The 15,291-nt window shown below is 39.0% G+C and overlaps 1 protein-coding gene across 1 annotated transcript in view; it reads right to left on the bottom strand.

Moving 5' to 3' along the window:
* IGSF10 (immunoglobulin superfamily member 10) overlaps positions 1–15,291 on the bottom strand; it is a 153,385-nt gene that overhangs the window by 13,662 nt on the left and 124,432 nt on the right. Inside the window, exon 8 of the mRNA XM_070045379.1 lies at positions 402–4,703. Coding sequence (XP_069901480.1) covers positions 402–4,703 — 4,302 coding nt within the window. The remainder of the gene's footprint in view (positions 1–401; positions 4,704–15,291) is intronic.

Below are 15,291 nucleotides of genomic sequence, written 5' to 3'. Positions count from 1 at the left end.
AGTCTCAAGAGGAACGCTATCTTTTTATTAGGCTACTGGGAAAAAAATATATTTAAAATTAAGACACCTAGTCTTCAGATTAGTAAAGTTATTTCTGGATTTTTTTTTTAAAATAAAACTAATTTTAATGTAAAAGCCAGATGCTTCAACACAGTGACCACTCACAATTTCTTTGGATCTGCTTTCAAAGCATTTCAAAAAAATGGTCTTAACATATGTTTTAAAACCTTCTAATGAGCAAAAAGCCATGCATATATCAAATAAGGATATTAATTGTTTCAGTCTTGGAGAAATCTGAGGTTGATGTTGATTATTTGGCTACATAACCCCAAAACATAACACAGTGTTTTCCTTGTTTTGTAACTAAAGAAGATGAAGCGTAAAGAAACAGTTTCAAATACCTGATGAGACTCTGGTCCAGTGGATAGTGGGCATGGGATTCCCAACAGCTTCACAAGGAAGAAAGGCATCTGAGTTAGCTGGAACAGTAAAACTTGCCGCTCTTCCTCCAACTATTCTGGGCCTTTCCAATATATTCCTAGATAAAGAATCAAAGGGAAGGAATTTGGAAGTTGTTATTTTTTGAATTGGTGTCTTATCGAAGCTACTTTTCTTTGCATTCTTCTGTATATCCCAATTTGAAGCATGAGTGGTGTCCTCTGGCAAATCTGGAGTGGGCAGTATGCTCACTACTGGCTTTTTGACCTTTTCAGCCATTTCTGGGTGTGACTTGTGCCAAAAATGGTTTTCTGACCAGGGAGAGGGAGTCAACTTAGAATTCTGTGATTTAGCTGTTATTAGTGCTGGCATAGAAGTAGAACGTAACAGATTGGAGTAGATAAAGTGGGTGATTCCAATTGTGAACTTGGCATTTGGGTGAGTTTGGGGAGATGTTACTGCTAATTGCTGTGGATGAGCATTGTGCTTTGAGGATTCATGTGACTTGACCATTGTACTTGTCATCGTCCTGAAAATGGGAGTTGCCATATTGTCAGCAACTGGATTTTGGTTACTCAAGGGAGGGGAGGTGGGAATTGGCATTGGAGTGGCACTGGCGCTCAGGAAGGGTGGCACAGTTGAGCGTCTAAGGATTTTATTCCTAGTGGTGGTACTCCGGTGTCGTTTGCTGGACAAGGTGGTTTCAGAAGCAGCTGTTCTCTTCAAAGTCTGACTACTCTTCTGGGGTGGTTCTTCAAGCACATCTGTCAGATGAAAGGTTCTTGGATGAAGACCAACTGTGCTTGAAATTTCTTTTATGTTTTCTAGAAGAGAATGAGTGAGAGCAGACACACTGGGTTTGGTTGAAGTTTCAGCTGCTGTTAGAACAGGAAGTGTCACAGTGGTGGGTGTAATGAAGCCAGAAATCTGGCTGGGAGAGTTATTTGGGTCATTCCTATTCTTTTGAGGCTCCTTTATTCTTTGTACTTTTCGTGCCCTGGGTCTGGCTATTTGGGCTTTGTTGATAATGATAGATGCAGGGGCAGTAGGAGTAGTTGTCAGCATGGCTGTTTGCAGTGATACGAAATCTGTACTTGATTCTTTGCTTGAGCTACTAGGAGATGTAGGGTAAACAGGTGGGAAGGGCAGCTCCTTCACTGTTGGGAGACTTATATGACTGTGTGTTCTAGTGGTACTGTGGTGAGTTGTAGCTGATGTTACGGATGGCATTTGCATCACACTTGCTGAGAGTGTTGTGAAATGGAAGGGGGAAACTTTATCTGTGGGTAAAGCAGGAGATATTTTAGGAAGAACCAAGTCTGTGCTTTTTTGTGAACTAAATTTTTGCTGATTCTTCAGCTTTTCTTTTTGGATATGGTTATTTACAAAGATATGATGCCAGGGAACTTTCCTTCTTGAAAGTCTTGTAATGGCTATAGTAGTAGGCATAGGTGGCTTGATGGTGGGACCTGGAAGTGGCGATACGATCACTGAATCTCTTTTAGCTTCACTGGCTTTAGACATGCTTGGGTAACTAATATCCGTTGCATGAGTCATAACTGCACAAGTTGGAGTCGCTTGGGTACTTTCAGCACTGAAATATTTTATTGTCTGTGTTGTTTTCTCAACATCTACATTTGGTTTTTTCTCAAATAGTAATGATGGATTGTGGACTAGAGTTGTAGATTCTTCTGCTATGACTCTGGCAATTTTAGCTTCAGGGAGGGTGATGGGGGAAGTCCTTGGAAAAGGCAATGCTGCTGCAGCAGTGGTGAGTCTTTCTCTGGGAGAACAGGATGGGCACTCCACATTGTGCTCTGTGGCTAAAAATGCAGTGGTTCTTTCTACAGAAGAACCTCTGAGTGTTGGCCCCACAAAGTTGTATCCATGCTGTCGGAAAATTGGAGTTCGCCCCCTGCTCCAGATTTTCCTCCGTCTTCCAAAGTGCCTGGACAGTGGAGTGTTAATTGTACTATTTCTAGGAGTGTGTAACTGAGAATGAGCACCAGTGTATGGGTCTGAAGGGAGCTCAGAGGTGTTAGGTTTTTGAGTAACGTGAGAATGGGAATGATGGCTCCAGGGTTCGCTGACTCCTATTACAGACATCTGATGACTCTTTGTGGCATTTACTGATCCTAAAAATACATCAGCTTTACTGTTAGCACTGCCCAGAATTTTGATACGGACATCTTTGATTGTAGTAGCCCCCACTGTTACTGGGGATGCACTTTGCAAATGCTCTCTTTTTCTCTCCATGTCATCAGTATCCTGAAATTGACTTGCTTCAGGTAGTAGAGGAAAGATAGTAGATAAATTTCGGTTGGTTGTGCCTTGCATTTTGCTTGATGTGGTTATGTTCATATTCTTTGACATGGCTTTAGTTTTAATAGTAGTAGATGGTTTGAAACCTCTTGGTTTTTCAGGCAGTAGTATCTGTGGACTCACAATTGGGGAGACTTGGGTGCCAGCAGTTACACTTGTCACAGGGCTATCAGATGATTTTCTGGACTCAGCAGTCACTGTCCTTGCCAGAACACTGGGAGCTTTAGTCACCAGGACCATAAATTCCTCATCTGGAGGGAGCATGCCTGATGAGTCTCCTTCCTCACCAGGTATTTCCAGGAGTTGGGTGACTGGTAGAGGTGGCTTTGTTATGGTATTTTCTCGCTTCTCAGGCACAATGTTCTTTTTAGCTTTCTCCAGTAGTGCTGCCCAGTGTTGTGGGTCAATTCTCCGGGCAGAGGGAGGGAACTGCCTCCTGTGCTCTCCGAAACGTCGGTTGGTTGCATCTCCACGCCGCTGGGCTATTAGCACCCCATGCTTAGGATTCTTACTTGTGATTGAGACTTGTTTTCCAGCCTCAGCCCTCACTGGAGCAGATGTGGGGAGCTGTGCAGCTGGTGGGTCCTTACGCTGAGCAATGGCATTGGGCTCATCAAACCCAGATCCATCTGTTTCTACATTATGCTCCACTGGCTGTTGCCCTTTTATTTTGACTGAAACTTTGTTAATTAACAAATCGATCCCTGATGGGTTGGCTGCTACACAACGATAATGACCCTGGTCTTTTTGAGTCGCCTGTAATATTCTTAATGTGCCATTGTTAAGAATTTGCTTATCTCTTGAGGACTGATAGAGCACAGTGTTTCCTGGAAGAACCCAGCTGACAGAGGCATCTGGGATACCCGTAGAATGGCATGGAAGGTCAAGTGTTTCACCAATGGAAACTATATGACGAGCTCCATTTTCCTGATAAGCTTCTATGTAGGGCTCTACCACCGTAATCCTATAGGTGAGAATATCTGCGTCATCGTAATTGGTGCTTATGCAGTGGTATATGCCTGTGTCAAAACTATCAGCCATCTGGAGTTCCAGTTTTCCACTTTTGTCTATCAGGATTCGTCCATCCTCACTAACGTAAGGGGCTCTCACTTTACTTCCATCAGCTAGAAGCCACTCCAGTTGTGGGGGAGGGTCTCCTTGGCTGGGGCAATCTAGGTCAATGGTCCCACCGACCAAAACAGTGCGTTCCCGCTTAGTATTGTTATCCCTGGAAATCATGGTCCATTTGTGTTTCTCTGGCTTCTTCTCTGCCCTTGGTAAAGTGACTTGGGCATCGCTGGAGTACTGGATCTGCAGTGTACTGAGTGTGGTGGCAGTTCTGTTTAGCTGCAAGGAAATTTGGTCTTGCATCAACCAAGAGGGATCTGCTCTGAGATCAGCCGCAATGTTGGTAAAGATGTCTTCAGGCTTCAGTACCACCTGTTTATATTTGTAGCAGAGTTGTGGTGTTTCAGTGAGCAAGTGGCTCCTTTCTAGGATCAGAGGAGAGTCACTGTACAAAGCCAGCACTTTCCACACTGGCTGAATGTGACTGTAATCTATGTTACACACCAGAGATGTTGAAAATGATGCGTTTAGCATGATATAGTCATTTTCTGCAGTGAATGCAGTGGATGACGTTGTTGAGGGCTTTTGGATACTGCAGATCATGTTAGCTTCATTTCCAGACTGGTCTGTCATATTCAAAGTCAGGGAGCCGAAGGGTGCCATGAAATCTTGGGGAGAGATGGACACAGAAACACTATCTTCCAGAATAGTCAGGCTCTTCAATTTCAGGGAGGGGTCAATGGTTGGCTTGGCACACAGGAAAGCTGCAGCTGGGACCATAACTAAGGGCCTGCCTTTAGCGGTCCTGGGGTTCATGCAACGTGGACATTGCTGAGGACTGGAGGGACTTCTGTCTCTTTTGCATTTTATTATATCTAGAAAAAATGACAATTGAATTATTGCCAGTTGTGGCTTCTTTATGAATTAACATTTAAACATTTTGAATAAGTAGCTTTTGCTAGAATTTAAAACAACAATTTAGAAATTTTAGTGTCTCGTCCTTTTTTTTTTCTTTTTTTGGTCTTTGGATTGATTTCTGAAAACAAATTGTCTATATACCCTGCCACAATATCATATCTATAGGCACAAGGATTTTGTCTGTCTTGTTCACTGCTATATTTCCCATGCCTATAAAGTACCTGATATATATATTTGGTACTCCATAAATATTAGTTGAATAAATAGTTTCCTTATCTAGGGAAACAAAATGCTATGCTTATGTTTGTCGCTTTTTATTAACTTGTGTATTATTTAGTTCTGTTTCCCCATTTTAATGTTTTAAGACTCAGAGACCTTCACTGTCTTTTAAATGATAACCTGTTTGATAAATTACCATTTATGAGCCCTTGGATATCATTAAGAACCCAAGTTTCTGTCCATTACCAAAAAGAACAATGAGTGAATTACAAGGTAACTTGGTGTGGTCTAGCTTGGCCACAGTAGGAATGGAGACAGAAAGATGGTTGCAGGAGATAATGAAGTCGGTAGAACCAATCAATAAGAGGTGAGGATGTGGTTGAACAGAGAGGGTGATTAAGAAGAGTGAAGGAAGACACAGTATGACTTTGGTAACTGAGGTAGACTCAATGGAGGAAGATCAAGTTTAATGGGGAAAGAGGAACATTGTGCCCAAGCAACGGAGCAGCCCATTAAAGGACTGACACTTTGGTGAAGTCAGAAGCCTGAAAAATCTTATAGCTCTTAGACCACCCTAAGCCTTTGCGAATCATAGAAATCTCTTCTTTCAGGTATTCAGATATCACGTACGTGGTCATTTAAAAATACAGCTCTGGTGAGCCTATTTAAAATGGCTGGTCACTGCAATACTTGATAAGAGGTATGGAGTTTTACCTCCTACAAAATACAGCCAGGGACTTCCATGCTGTTCCATATCATGCATTAGACACAGCATTTAAAAGAAGCATTGTACTTCTTAGAAGATATCACGTGACAGAGTGGCCAGACAGGGTCAAATCACCTTCCCATGTGTGCATGATTCCTCTCAAAGGCTTGAGAAAATCTCTTTGACCAATGACTCCAAACCCTTCAGTGTGTACTTCAATGTTACAGGCAATGCCACATATATCTGGCTACTCAGCATTCTTCAGCAAAATTTAAAGTCCCAACTTACACAGAGGAGGTAGCTGGCAAGCCTGCAAACCTCTTTGAGCACTCATAAGAGGCTCTTCTCAACCACCCACTTACCAACAGCTGTGACCTTTTACCTACTTCCCAGTACCCTGGGCTCAAACCCTGCTATAGCAAAAAAACATGGGAGACTTCTGGCTTAATTAAACCTCATCACAGAATTATGATCCCATCTTGGTTTGATTATTGCTCAGCCCTGGACATCAGGTATTTTACCTCAGTTGCAAATCTGATCATGTCATTTACATTCTCTCCACCACACTCAGTTCTATTCACACAGAAACACTTTCCATTCCTCAACTCTGCCATGCCTGATCAAGCTCAGGCATATGTTGTTCCTCCTACCTTCCAGTACACTTGCCGTCTGACAGGCCCTCTTCCATCACTGCCTAACTACTTACCTCCTTCATTACCCAGCCAGAAGAGTGCTACTTCTGGGCGGGCTCTCTTCTTTTTGTTCTCCTGGTACCTTCCACTTCTCCTATCATAGCCCTTATTGCCCACTAGTAGAAAGACTTGTCTAGTTGTCTGTCTTCCCACAAGACTGTAAGCCCATTACTTGTTGATCTGTGTGTCCCAACCCTGGCAAAGGGACGGTCAGGAAAGATTACAGGAAGTAAGGAAGGGCAGCCTAATTCTAAGACCACATTTCTTCCACATTTTAGCTTATAAATTGAGATGTGTCTTACAACTGAAGGTGCTTTACAGTAGCGGCTGACCAGCTGGCAGTCTTGATATAGCTACCACTGCTTGCACACACACAAATACTATTACAGCTGTTGATATTTACATATATTGTTTTCTCTTCAATTGAGTTACATGCACTGTTGGTATTACATATATTGTTTGCCACTTAAAATGTTTCTATTAAGATAACACTATGCTTTGCATTACAATAAGAAGTTATTATGCGTATAGAAAGGCCTGGAAACAGAAGCAGGACATAACTTTAATATTTGTGAAATAAGTGTTAGTCAGAGAAATGGCCACAAACCCATATTTCATAGAAAAGCAACACCTAGAGCTTTTTGGAACCTAAGAATGGAGGATACCCAAAAATAGATGAAGCTGTGTTACATTTAACTACTGAGATATGTGCAAAAGGACTGCCAAGTGAGGCAACTGAAGGTATGAGAAACTGTCGGTCTCTTAGAATAGATGGAAAAAAGGTCAAAGCAGAAGTTGATGTGACTGATTCATGAGTCTCACAGAATGATCATTAAGGCATCTCAGTCAAAGGAGAACACTTGATTGTTTAGACACGACCAAGAAATGTTAGCACTAATGGGTTTGGCTAATTATATATAATGAATGAATATATATAACATAATAATAGTGGGGGAATTTAACACCCCACTTTCATCAACGGACAGATCATTCAGACAGAAAATCAGTAAGGAAACACAGGCCTTAAATGACACATTAGACCAAATGGACTTAACTGATATTTACAGAGCATTCCATCCAAAAACGGCAGTATACACATTCCACTCAAGTGCACACGGAACATTCTCCAGGACTGATCACATGCTGGGCCACAAAGCAAGCCTTGGTACATTTAAGAAAATTGAAACAGTATCAAGTATCTTTTCCACCTACAACACTATGAGATTACAGATTGATGACAAGAAAAAACTGTAAAAAACACAAACAGCTGGAGGCTGAACAATATGCTACTAAACAACCAATGGATCACTGAAGAAATCAAAGAGGAAATCAGAAATACCTAGAGACAAATGAAAACAAAAGTACAACGATCCAAAATCTATAGGATGCAGAAAAAGCAGTTCTAAGAGGGACGTTTATAGCAATACAATCTTAGGAAACAAGAAAAATCCCAAATAAAAAACCTAACCTTACACCTAAAGCAACTAGAGAAAGAAGAACAAACAAAACCCAAAGTTAGTAGAAGGAAAGAAATCATAAAGAGCAGAGCAGAGAGGGCAGACAGCAGAAGCAAGAAGAACTACAATCCTGCAGCCTGTGGGAAAAAACCACATTCACAGAAAGACAGACAAGATGAAAAGGCAGAGGGCTATGTACCAGAGAACAAAATAAAACCCCAGAAAAACAACTAAATGAAGTGGAGATAGGCCACCTTCCAGAAAAAGAATTCAGAATGATAGTGAAGATGATCCAGGACCTCAGATAAAGAACAGAGGCAAAGATCGAGAAGATGCAAGAAATGTTTAACAAAGGTCTAGAAGAATTAAAGAACAAACAAACAGAGATGAACAATACAGTAACTGAAATGAAAAAAACACTAGAAGGAATCAATAGCAGAATAACTGAGGCAGAAGAACGGATAAGTGACCTGGAAGACAGAATGGTGAAAATCACTGCCACGAAACAGAATAAAGAAAAAAGAATGAAAAGAAATGAAGACAGCCTAAGAGACCCCGGGACAACATTAAATGCAACAACATTCACATTATAGGGGTCCCAGAAGGAGGAGAGAGAGAGAAAGGACCTGAGAAAATATTTGAAGAGATTATAGTCGAAAACTTTCCTAACATAGGAAAGGAAATAGCCACCCAAGTCCAGGAAGTGCAGAGAGTCCCATACAGGATAAACCCAAGGAGAAACAGGCCAAGAAACATAGTAATCAATTTGGCAAAAATTAAAGACAAAGAAAAATTACTGAAAGCAGCAAGGGAAAAATGACAAATAATATACAAGGGAACTCCCATAAGGTTAACAGCTGGTTTTTCAGCAGAAACTCTACAAGCCAGAAGGGAGTGGCATGATATACTTAAAGTGATGAAAGAGAAGTACCTACAGCCAAGATTACTCTACCCAGCAATGATCTCATTGAGATTCGATGGAGAAATCAAAAGCTTTACAGACAAGCAAAAGCTAAGGGAATTCAGCACCACCAAACCAGCTATACAACAAATGCTAAAGGAACTTCTCTAAGTGGGAAACACAAGAGAAGAAAAGAACCTACAAAAACAAACCCAAAACAATTAAGAAAATGGTAATAGGAACATACATATCACTAATTACCTTAAAGGTGAATGGATTAAATGCTCCAACCAAAAGACACAGGCTTGCTGAATGGATACAAAAACAAGACCCATATATATGCTGTCTACAAGAGACCCACTTCATACCTAGGGACACATACAGACTGAAAGTGAGGGAATGGAAAAAGATATTCCATGAAAATGGAAATCAAAAGAAAGCTGGAGTAGCAATACTCATATCAGATAACATAGACTTTAAAATAAAGAATGTTACAAGAGACAAGGAAGGACAGTACATAATGATCAAGGGATCAATCCAAGAAGAAGATATAACAATTATAAATATATAGGCACCCAACACAGGAGCACCTCAATACATAAGGCAATTGCTAACAGCTCTAAAAGAGGAAATCAACAGTAAAACAATAATAGTGGGGGACTTTAACACCTCACTTACACCAATCAACAGATTATCCAAATAGAAAATTAATAAAGAAACACAGCTTTAAATGTCACAATAGATGAGACAGATTTAATTGATAAGACATTCCATCCAAAAACAGCAGATTACACTTTCCTCTCAAGTGCGCATGGAACATTCTCCAGGACAGATCATATCTTGGGTCACAAGTCTAGCCTCAGTTAATTTAAGAAAACTGAAATCATATCAAGCATCTTTTCTGACCACAACGCTATAAGATTAGAAATCAATTTCAGGGGAAAAAAAACATAAAAAACACAAACACATGGAACCTAACAATATGTTACTAAATAACCAAGAGATCACTGAAGAAATCAAAGAGGAAATCAAAAAATACCTAGAGACAAATGACAATGAAAACACAACTATCCAAAACCTATGGGATGCAGCAAAAGCAGTTCTAAGAGGGAAGTTTATAGCTATACAAGCCTACCTCAAGAAACAAGAAAAATCTCAAACAATCTAACCTTAAACCTAAAGGAACTAGAAAAAGAAGAACAAACACAAGCCATAGTTAGCAGAAGGAAAGAAATCATAAAAATCAGAGCAGAAATAAATGAAATGGAAACAAAGAATACAAAAGCAAAGATCAGTAAAACTAAAAGCTGGTTCTTTGAGAAGATAAACAAAATTGATAAACCATTAACCAGACTCATCAAGAGAGAGAGGACTGAAATCAATAAAATTAGAAATGAAAAAGGAAAAGTTACAACAGACACTGCAGAAATACAAAGCATCCTAAGAGACTACTACAAGCAACTCTATGCCAATAAAATGGACAACCTGGAAGAAATGGACAAATTCTTAGAAACATATTACCTTCCAAGACTGAACCAGGAAGAAATAGAAAATATGAACAGACCAAGCACAAGTAATGAAGTTGAAACTGTGATTAAAAATCTTCCAACAAACAAAAGGTCAGGACCAGATGGCTTCACAGGTGAATTCTATCAAACATTTAGAGAAGAGCTAACACCCATCCTTCTCAAACTCTTCCAAAAAATTGCAGAGGAAGGAACACTCCCAAATTCATTCTATGAGGCCACCATCACCCTAATACCAAAACCAGATAAAGATACTACAAAAAAAGTAAATTACAGACCAAAATCAATGATGAATATAGATGCAAAAATCCTTAACAAAATACTAGCAAACAGAATCCAACAACACATTAAAAGGATCATACACCATGATCAAGTGGGATTCATCCCAGGGATGCAAGGATTCTTCAATATATGCAAATCAATCGATGTGATACACCATATTAACAAACTGAAGAATAAAAACCGTATGATCATCTCAAAAGATGCAGAAAAATCTTTTGACAAAATTCAACACCCATTTATGATAAAAAAAAAACTCTCCAGAAAGTGGGCATAGAGGGTCCTACCTCAACATAATAAAGGCCATATACGACAAACCCACAGCAAACATCATTCTCAATGGTGAAAAACTGAAAGCATTTCCTCTAAGATCAGGAACAAGACAAGGATGTCCACTCTCACAACTATTATTCAATGTAGTTTTGGAAGTCCTAGCCATGGCTGGACTATCACCTCACACCAGTTAGAATGGGCGTCATCAGAAAATCTACAAACAGCAAATGCTGGAGAGGGTGTGGAGAAAAGGGAACCCTCTTGCACTGTTGGTGGGAATGTAAACTGATACAGCCATTATGGAGAACAGTATGGAGATTCCTTAAAAAACTAAAAATATAATTACCATATGACCCAGCAATCCCACTACTGGGCATATACCCAGAGAAAACCATAATTCAAAAAGACACATGCACCCCAATGTTCATTCCAGCACTATTTACAATAGCCAGGTCATGAAAGCAACCTAAATGCCCATCGACAGATGAATGGATAAAGAAGATGTGGTACATATATACAATGGAATATTACTCAGCCATAAAAAGGAATGAAATTGGGTCATTTGTACAGACGTGGATGGACCTAGAGACTGTCATACAGAGTGAAGTAAGTCAGAAAGAGAAAAACAAATATCGTACATTAACACATATATGTGGAACCTAGAAAAATAGTACAGATGAACCAGTTTGCAGGGCAGAAATTGAGACAGAGATGTAGAGAACAAACGTATAGACACCAAGGGGGGAAAGGGGTGGGTGGTGGTGGTGTGATGAATTGGGAGATTGGGATTGACATGTATACACTGATGTGTATAAAATGGATGACTAATAAGAACCTGCTGTATAAAAAAAAATAAAATTCAAAAAAAAACCCAACACTAGTAAATTTTAAATAAAAAAGATCAGAGCAGAAATAAATGAAATAGAGATGAAGAAAATAGAAAAGATCAATGGAACAAATTCAGTTCTTTGAAAAGATAGACAAAATTGATAAACCTTTAGCCAGACTCATCAAGAAAAAAAGGGAGAGGACTCAAATTAATAAAATTAGAAATGAAAAGCGAGAAGTTACAATGGACACCACAGAAATGCAAAGGCTCCTAACAGACTACTATCAATACAAGCAACTATATGCCAATAAAGTGGACAACATAGAAGAAATGGACAAATTCTTAGAAGGATACAATCTCCCAAGACTGACCAGGAAGAAATAGAAAATATGAACAGACCAATCACAAGTACTAAAATTGAAACTGTAATTTTAAAATTCCCAACAAACAGAAGTCCATGACCAGATGGCTTCACAGGCAAATTCTATCTAACATTTAGAGAAGAGTTAACACCTATCCTTTTCAAACTCTTCCAAAAAATCGCATAGGATCGGAACTCCCAAACTCATTCTATGAGGCCCCCATCACCCTGAATCATACAAGGATACCACAAAAAAAAAAAAAAGAAAGAAAGAAAATTACAGACCAGTATCATTGATGAGCATAGATGGAAAAATCCTCAACAAAATATTAGCAAACTGAATCCTACAATACATTAAAAGGATCATACACCACGATCAACTGGGATATATCCCAGGGATGCAAGGATTTTTTTAAATATCTGCAAATCAATCAGTGTGATACATCACATTAACAAATTGAAGAATAAAAACCATATGATCATCTCAATAGATTCAGAAAAAGCTTTTGACAAAATTGAACACTGATTTATGGGGGAGAACTCTTTAGAAAGTGGGCATAGAGGGAACATACCTCAACATAATAAAGGCCATATATAACAGACCTACAGCCAACATCATACTCAATGGTGAAAAGCTGAAAGCATTTTCTCTAAGATCAGGAACAAGACAAGGATGTCCACTCTCGCCACTTTTATTCAACATAGTTTTGGAAGTCCTAGCCGCGGCAATCAGAGAAGAAAAATAAATAAAAGGAATTCAAATTGGAAAAGTTAAAACTGTCACTGTGTGCTGATGACTTGATACTATACATAGAAAATCCTAAAGGTGATACCAGAAAACACTAGAGCTCATCAATGAATTCAGTAAAGTTGCAGGATACAAAATTAATACTCAGAAACCTGTTGCACTTCTATACACTAACAATGAAAAATCAGAAAGAAAAATTAAAGAAACAATCCGATTTATGACCGCATCAAGAAGAATAAAATACCTAGGGATAAACCTACCTAAGGAGGCAAAAGAACCGTACTCCAAAAACTATAAGATGCTGATGAAACAAATGGAAGATGGCACAAACAGTTGGAAAAGTACACCGTGTTCTTGGATTGGAAGAATCAATACAGTAGTTCCCCTACACACGAATGAGTTCCATTCCAAGAGCGTGTTCATAAATCCAGTTTGTAAGTCCAACGAAGTTAGTCTAGGTACCCAACTGACACAATTATCTATATAGTACTGTACTGTAATAGGTTTATAATACTTTTCACACAAATAATACATAAAAAACAAACACAAAAAATAAAACATTTTTAACCTTACAGTACAGTACCTTGAAAAGCACAATAGTATAGTACAACAGCTGGCATACAGGGGCTGGCATTGAGTGAATAGGCAAGAAGAGTTACTGACTGGAGGAGGAAGAGAAGGTGGGAGACGGTAGAGCTGAAGGATCATCAGCAATAGTATAGAGGGCAAGCTGCAATTTCACTCATGCTTGACATTGATGGCACAGGTTCTGGTTCCTTGCTGGATTCAATTCTATCTACCCTATTGAAAAAAACGATCCAGTGATGTCTGGGTAGTAGCTCTTTTTTTCTCATCATAGATGATAACGGTAGCACTGGATTACATCCTGAATGGCTGCTGCAACCTTCGTGTACCATTCTACATTCAGATCCTGTGTCTCAAAAACTAACAGTGCCTCCTCAAATAAATAAAATCCCCTTGCCATCTCCTGCACTGTGAATCTCTTTGGTTCTTCAGTTCCTTCTTCTTCCTCTTGTCTCTCTTCATCCTTTCTCTGGTCCTCCAATTCCATCAGGCCTTCAATGCACGTTCGAATCTTTGAAAGTTTACAACTTGAAAGTTCGTATGTAGGGGACTTACTGTATTGTCAAAATGACTATACTACCCAAGCCAATCTATGGATTCAATGCAATCCCTATTAAATTACAATCCCTATTAAATTACCAATGGCATTTTTCACAGAACTAGAACAAAAAAAGTTTAAAGTTTGTATGGAGACACAAAAGACTCCAAATAGCCAAAGCAATCTTGAGGAAGAAAAACAGCTGGAGGAACTAGGATCCCTGACTTCAGACTACACTGCAAAGCCACAGTCATCAAAACAGTACGGTACTGACACAGAACATAAAAATATACATCAATGGAACAGGATAGAAAGCCCAGAAATAAACCCATGCACCTGTGGTCAATTAATCTATGACAAAGGAGGCAAGACTATACAATGGAGAAAAGACAGTCTCTTCAATAAATGGTTCTGGAAAAACTGGACAAGTACATGTAAAAGAATGAAATTAGAACACTCTCTAACACCATACACAAAAATGAAGTGGATTAAAGACCTAAACATAAGACTGGGTACTATAACACTCAATAGAGGAAAACATAGGCAGAACACTCTTTGACATAAATCGCAGCAATATCTTTTTGGATCCATCTCCTAGAGTAATGAAAATAAAAACAAAAATGTAAAAATGGGGCCTAATTACACTCAAAAGCTTTTGCACAGCAAAGGAAACCATAAACAAAAAAACAACCCACAGAATGAGAGAAAATATTTGCAAATGATGAGACTGATAAGGGGTTAATCTTTACAAAATTTACAAACAGCTCATGTAGCTCAATATCAAAAAACAAACCCAATAAAACAAAAAATGGGCAGAAGACCTAAATAGACATTTCCCCAAAGAAGACATATAGATGGCCAAGAGGCACGTGAAAAGATGCTCAATATGGCTAATTATTAGAGAAATGCAAATCAAAACTACAATGAGAGTGCTGTACACTTGAAACTACAAAACTACCTCACACTAGTCAGAATGGCCATCATCAAAAAGTCTACAAACAATAAATGCCGGAGAGGGTGTGGAGAAAAGGGAACACTCCTACATTGTTGGTGGGAATATAAATCGGTAGTCACTATGGAAAACAGTATGGAGGTTCCTTAAAAAACTAAAAATAGAGCTACCATATGATCCAGCAATCCCACTCCCGGGCATATATCCAGAGAAAACTATGGTTAGAAAGGATACATGCATCCCAATGTTCATTACAATAGGCAAGACATGGAAGCAACCTAAATATCCACTGACAGATGAATGGATAAAGAATATGTGGTACATATATACAGTGGAATATTACTCAGCCATTGAAAAGAATGAAATAATGCCATTTGCAGCAAGATGGATGTACATGGAGAGTATAATACTAAGTGAAGTAAGTCAGACAGAGAAAGACAAACATCATGTTATCATTTATATGCAGAATCTTAAAAAAT

Source organism: Globicephala melas, chromosome 4 (genome assembly GCF_963455315.2).
Source record: "Globicephala melas chromosome 4, mGloMel1.2, whole genome shotgun sequence".
Lineage (NCBI taxonomy): Eukaryota > Metazoa > Chordata > Mammalia > Artiodactyla > Delphinidae > Globicephala > Globicephala melas.
The sequence above is the reverse complement of the archived record's forward strand: the minus strand, read 5'-3'. Positions and strand labels throughout refer to the sequence as shown.